The sequence below is a fragment of the Fragaria vesca genome, linkage group LG6 (assembly GCF_000184155.1).
Source record: "Fragaria vesca subsp. vesca linkage group LG6, FraVesHawaii_1.0, whole genome shotgun sequence".
NCBI lineage: Eukaryota > Viridiplantae > Streptophyta > Magnoliopsida > Rosales > Rosaceae > Fragaria > Fragaria vesca.
The window spans coordinates 13302676-13309431 of NC_020496.1; the positions used below are offsets into that span (position 1 = coordinate 13302676).

A 6756-nucleotide genomic window follows, 5' to 3' on the forward strand; every position below is an offset into this window, starting at 1 on the left:
TAGTTAGTCAATACTAACTTAGGCGACGGAACGGATTGGTCCACTAAGAAAATTTCAATTTTCGCAAAAAAAAAAAGCGCAAAAATAAACCGCCAAAATTTTCGGCATCTTAGTCGACGGAAAATAAATAATTCGTCAGTTAAGAAAGTCCTAGTCGATGGAAAACGAATATTCCGTCGGCTAGGGAAAAAATTCACGAAATAAAAAACAGTCGAAATCTAAAACCGCCAAAACATCTTAGTCGACGGGAAATATGTAATCCGTCGGCTAAGATGGTTCTAGTCGACGGAAAGTGCAGTTTCCGTCAGCTAGGAAAATAAATTCTTGTCAAATTCTTTCTTATTTGCTATGACTTCCCGATCTATAATTCCTAATTATAATTCATGACCAAATCTGCAACAAGAAAAGTAATAATAATAAAGGCCGTGAACATTTGTCGCAAAGTGTTCTGATCGATCGATATATGAAAATAGAATTGTTAATACATCGATCTCCGAAGTTATGCAAATTCATAATAAACCGATGAAAGAATATAATACATCCCCAAATTAAGATTTAATCATACTCGTCTTCATAATCTTGGTCTTCGGGATCATCATCCTCCTCGAATTCCTCTGAATCCTCATCTTCTTCGTCCTCGTATTCGTCATCTTCTTCGGGTTCAGTCACAGTAACTTCAATGTAACCTGTAATGGCTGGAACGTGTTGGTCGTTGACGCGAATGTCCATGTCATTGGGAATTACAGGTGGAGTTTCCTCTTAATATGGTTCGTTTGGTAGAGAGCTCGGTTCCGTACCCTCATCCACTCCCAATGTAGCTGCACTTCATATATTCCTATGTGACATTACCTGCACCACTTTCCAACCCTCACCCATAGCCGGATCATCAAGATAAAAGACTTGTTGTGCCATGGCGGCAATAACAAACGGCTCATTCTCATACCATGAAGTGTTTGTGTTCACTGATAACAAACCATGGTCTGTAACCGTACTCCTGCAAACATTTGGGTCAGTATTGAACCATTTGCACTTGAACAACACGACCGGCATACGGTTCCCGTAGATTAGTTCGATAACACTAATAAGCACCCTGTAGTAGTTGTGAGACTTGTCCTCAACCATGACTCCATTGTTTTGGGTGATGCGACCATCATCTCGTTCTGATGTCACAAACTTAACCCCGTTAACAAAACATACCGCATGTGCTCTGTGCTTTAGCGGTCCGCCAGCCAAACAATGCAGCTCGGGGTCGTAAAATTCACGTTGGTTCTGTTGAATATCCATCATCTGCAAAATAATGCAATTTAGTCAAACAAAATGATGAGAAATAAATTAAAATTATAAGTAACTTGAGAAGAACGTACCCAAATCGGGAAGTAGTCAGGAAAATCTTTCTTGTGAATGGCTTCATTCCCATTTTGCTTGCTCAATTGTTTCTCCAGATAGTCCTCCAATTCATCGCAATGTTGAAGGACGCACCAATGAACCTCCTTCAATTCTTCGCGACTCAATCTGTATTCCCTACCTAGCCTGCCATACGGTTGTACTTCGTCGGAAACAACTGATAAATGAAATTGATTTCCCCCTCCTGAAGATTCCCCTCCCGTGTGTTCATCATTAAGATATATGTTGTAGAAGGTTACACACTCACTAGAAATGTAAGCCGCCGCCGTGATCGAACCTTCAGGGAAATGTTTGTTCCTGTTCGTCTTCTTGTAATCTCCAAGTTGCCTGCAAAATAAAGAGTTATTGCAAAAATTCATGTTATGTGAGACTTTATTGACAAAAGTATAGACTGCATACATACCTCTCGTTTGGATAGCACCAGGTATATTGTATCGGACCCGTAAGCAACACTTGTTCAGGAAGGTGGAGTATTAGGTGGACCATGATGCTAAAGAAAGTGGGGGGGGGGGGGAGGATCCTCTCCAGCTTGCACATGATGTACGCAATATTGTCTTGCAATGACCGGACCTCTTACTTTTTTAGCTCTTTAGCACATAATCTGTCAGGACCTACCCCGGATTTCCCCTTGAAATCCGGGATAAACCCTGCGGGACCCACCTCAAGGGAAATTCTACCAAAATTTTGGCATAACCTCCCTTGAAAATGAGTAACCCTACCTGAAAGAATAACACCAATACCCAAACACTTATAAAACAATTTAATCCACATCTTCTGGAGCCACCCGCTCCCCCAAATAAACATCCACCACCTCAACAAAAGTAATAATTCAAAATAATTTCATGAATTTAAGTTCTCATACAAACAAACCAAATGAATCTTTTCCATCACTCCTAAGTGGAGTCAAGCTCTTAACACACATCAACACAAAATCATTTAAGACATCCCATGGTTATCAGAGCAACTACTAGGAAACGAGAAAATACACAAGTAGGTTAAACAGGTAACCTACGAATGAAAACTTGAAGTGGTGGAAAATATGACTCGCCTCCTACACTCGCCGAACCGCACTCTGCAGACTGGGCATTTAAAAACGAAAGGCACAAGGGAGAAGCATTTAAAACGTTAGAGTGAGTGAACAAAATAAATAATAAAAATACGGACTTAATGATAGAGCATTGAAATCACTTTAATGTTTTTCCCATATTTTCTATTGAGAAAATATTTATGCATGCAATTCTTGGAAATCTTTCTGAAAATAATTAGAGACAAAAATAATGAACCAATCCTATTGGTTCCCAATAAATCAATAAAAATGGGGAAGAGGTTTCACCATAACTATGAGCCTCGTAGGCTATAATAGCGTCCCACGCTAAGTGCTCTACTCACATATGATGAGGACCGCTAATAAGGCTATGATAGCGTCTTACGCTAAGCGCTCAACTAATAATAAATGATCAAGAATATCACTTCCCAAAAAATAATAATAAATCACTTGACATATCCCACATGTCAAATAAAATGAGCAAGAGAGTTCCCGAAAAATAAATGGAACTCATTAAATCCAATGAAAAATAATAAAACTCCAATATGCTCACGACACATTAAATCTCCAATATGCCTTTGAAATTAATTAAACTTTGGAGCATGCATAACATTCAAATCAAGGGTCCACTCACAGTGCTCGGCTATGCTTGCCAACGACCTAAGGTTTCCTCCAAATGATCCTCCTCACGTCCTGAACAACAAATAATTATTAAGCCTCCAAACTAGGATAATACTTTAATAAAATTTCTTAAATAAAATGGAGCCTATAATTTCATCTCTCTTGCCCAACTTCTCCACTTTTAATCTAGTAAGGCTCACATCACTCCGCACTTACCGAAAGCCATAATTTAACCTTTTTAGAATTTAAAACCTGCTAAACCAACTGCCGAAATTCCAAACTAACAACCGCCACAAACCTTAACCAATGAAAAACTCCTCCAAAAATTCCAAATTATGCTTCATTAAACTCCTCTCATGAAAACAAACCCAAAAATATGAAAAACTGCCCCTAAGGGGCAGCGCCGCCGCCTGCTCCGGCGGCCGGCAGCCGTATTCCGGCGACCTCCAATGCTTCTCAAATTTTAGCACAACACTCCTCTCAACCAGCACAACAACTTCCTTAACTAGCACAAAGTCCATTTCTAAGCCTAACTAGGGCAATCGAACCAAAACATCAATAAATCCTAGAACTTCAATTATACATTTCATCATAACAAAATCGAATTAGACAAATTCCTTTTAAGGGATTACTCACCTTGATGAGGGCTACAAGATGAGCCAAAAATCCCGACCTATGGTGGTCGGAGGTGGGAACTCCGGCGAAAAGCTATCAGGCGTCTCCGGCGGGTTTTCTCCTCTCTGGCGACGCTACCGGCTTGGATACGGGGCCGGGGAGAGAGAGGAGATGGCGGGGGTACGAACTGGGGTGGAGTAGCGGCCGGTGGCTGGCCGGACGGCGGCAGGCCACGCTGGGGAAGTCTGGCAAAAAAGAGGGGCTCGGGGAGAGATGAGAGAGAGAGAGAGAGAGAGAGAGAGAGAGTGAGTAAGTGTGGGTTGCTCCACACCAGGTCCAAATAACTTAAACCCAAAAATTATACCCACTAAATATTTACCCCATTTTACCATCTCAAAAATTTACTCTTTAATTAATAACTTTTTCATGCTAACTCTGATTTTAACGTATAGCATGTCTACGAACTCGCATTAACGTCCTCTACGACTTTCATGAAGGAAATTTTCCCAAATTCCAAACGGAAGAAAAAGTCAACTCTAGGGTCCTTAAGTAGTAAACGGTTACTCAACACGGTAAAAGACCAAAATAATACAAAAGTAAATAACCGTAAAATAACTTAAGAACCGGGGTGTGACATAACCTCTGAAAGAAGTTGGACAAAGCCACCAACATGTCAACCACATCACTCTGCAAATACGGGCGAATGACCACAAAGCCACCAACGTGTCAACCACATGACAGTCATGGGTCTTCAACCCGATAATCTTATTTTCCCCCATCTTAATACATCGAGCTATATTTCCAGCATACCCACTAGGATACTTAACCTCACGAAGCCACTTAAATATCTCTGACCTCTTATTAGGAACCACCGTGTAGCCTACTTGAGGTTGAGGCATTACATGTTTGCCGGTCTTTTTGTTCAACTTTATCCATAGATTTCGACGTATACCCATCTTTTGAAGGTCAGCATGAGCTTTGGCGGTGTCTTTGGTCTTGTCTTTGATGTCTAGAATTGTTTCAAGGATGTTGTCACAAACATTCTTCTCTATGTGCATGACGTCTAAGTTGTGTCTGATCTTCAATGTCAACCAGTAAGGCAACTCAAAGAATGAACTCATGTGCGTCCAATACTTAAACTCTTCAGGGGTGGGAGGATTCTGGTCGTTTACATACCTAGTGCTGCTTAAAATTCCAAACCAGTGCTGGTTCAGCATATCCAGAATCCATTGACCAGACCTCCCTTCTGGTTTCGGGCCATGCTCAACAGTCCCATCAAATACTTGTGCATCGTACCACCACGGGTGATCCGGTGGAAGCCATCTACGGGATCCTAAGTAAACAACTCTGTGGGCATGATGACTGGAATTGACCTCGTCTATACATATAGGGCACTCCTTGTATCCATGGGTAGTTTGACCAGATATCATCCCGTAAGTAGGAAAATCATTGACGGTAAAAAGAACCGCTGCTCTCATGAAGAAGTAAGTCTTACTATACCTGTCAAAAGTATGGATTCCATTTTCATATAACTGTAGGAGCTCGTCGATTAATGGCCTCATGTACACGTCCAAACACTTTCATGGACAATACTTGCCCGGAACTAACACAGTAAGAAAATTGTACTCCGTCCTCATGCACATGTTTGGAGGCAAGTTGAGCGGAAATGCTATCACATGCCATATACTGTAAGAGTTATTCATGTCTCCAGTAGGATTGAATCCGTCTGTTGCTAGTCCAAGTCTGACATTTAGACATTCAAAGGCAAAATCAGGAAATGAACGGTCAAAGTGATTCCAAGCCTCCCCGTCTGCGAGGTGTGTGAGATTATCCGGATCTACCCTAGGCCTATCCGGCCCCTGCTGGTGCCTTTCGTGGTGCCATCTCATATGTTTGGACGTATGTGAAGACATATAGAGACGTTGTAGACGAGGACCCAATGAGAAATAGCGAAGAACCTTCCTAGGAATGGGGCCTGTCTGTCTAGAACGAGCGTGTGGTTCATACCTCGGCTCATAGCAGTGTGGGCACTCGAATGCGGCCTTATAACCTTTGTAGTACAGGATGCAGTTATTGACGCATGCATCTATCTTGATGTACTCAAGACCGAACTCACTCAAGATGCTTTTGACCTTGTCATAATTTTTCGGACAGTCGTTGTCAGCAGGAAGCAACTCCTTTAGAAGTGCAATGTCATCGTTAAAACAAGCAACGGTCTTGTTCCTCTTCTTTTTGATACTCATCTGCTTCATGACAGTTTCCAACACAGTATGCTCACTTCCGGGATATAGCGGTGTCTATGCTTGTCGCGTAAGCCTGTTATAACTATCATAATCACTACTACCGACCTGGGAGACATCAGGGAATGTTGTATTGCTGTTGTCCTGTGAAACACTTCCATCGTATGCTGAGGCGGACGGAAATGCATCGTTTAGGAAATTCATCACACCAGGGTCCCCGAAATTGGCACTAGAGGAAGACTCGCCCTGGTTACGTTGTGCTTGAATATCTACAAATGTGGGCATATGTTCACTTGCTTCGCCGTGCCATATCCAAGTGGTAAAATTGGGACAAATACCATATTGTGACAGGTGAACATACATGTCCTCAAAAGTTACAGAATTGGCAGATCTGTTGCGACATTTTCCGCAGGGACAAATGTGGAAAAGTTGTCCAGGAGAAGTCTTACCACGGGCAAACTCGATAAATTCAAAAATTCCTCTCATGTATCGCGGATGCCCTCTATGTAACTGCATCCAGCTCCTGTCGGCCATGTTGTAACCTGTAATAAAAGGGGAAACGAAAAATCTAACTATAAACGTACTGCTCGCGTAAACAACGGTACATATTCACCACGAAAACATAATGTGACGAAAATAACTGATTTAAACAAAAACATCATCAAATCAAATTCTTGATTTAAGACCATATATATATATATATATATATATGCATAGAAAATATCGATATCATCAACGAAAATAAATGATTAAATATATCTAAGCACAAACTAAAAATAAAAAATTTAATGTAAGCATAAACAAAATGAAATATATATATATATATATGAT

At 41.1% G+C, this 6756-nt stretch overlaps 1 protein-coding gene across 1 annotated transcript; it reads right to left on the reverse strand.

Annotated features, from left to right (window-relative positions):
* Positions 1-555: 555 nt before the first annotated feature.
* Positions 556-6459, reverse strand: LOC101296414. Its single transcript, XM_004305319.1, has 6 exons — positions 6034-6459; positions 5279-5928; positions 4409-5185; positions 1365-1731; positions 850-1287; positions 556-756 (listed from the first exon to the last, which is right to left on the reverse strand). Exons 1-6 carry the CDS (start codon positions 6457-6459, stop codon positions 556-558), a joined length of 2859 nt encoding a protein of 952 aa, XP_004305367.1.
* Between the last annotated feature and the right edge of the window lie 297 nt (positions 6460-6756).

Coding starts and splice junctions, on each gene's coding strand:
- LOC101296414 (XM_004305319.1), bottom strand. CDS start 6,459: ATGGCCGACAGGAGCTGGATGCAGTTACATAGAGGGCATCCGCGATAC. Junction 5,186..5,278: donor ACTGTGTTAGTTCCGGGCAA/GTATTGTCCATG, acceptor TACTTTTGACAG/GTATAGTAAGACTTACTTCT. Junction 1,732..4,408: donor GACTGTCATGTGGTTGACAC/GTTGGTGGCTTT, acceptor TTTATTTTGCAG/GCAACTTGGAGATTACAAGA.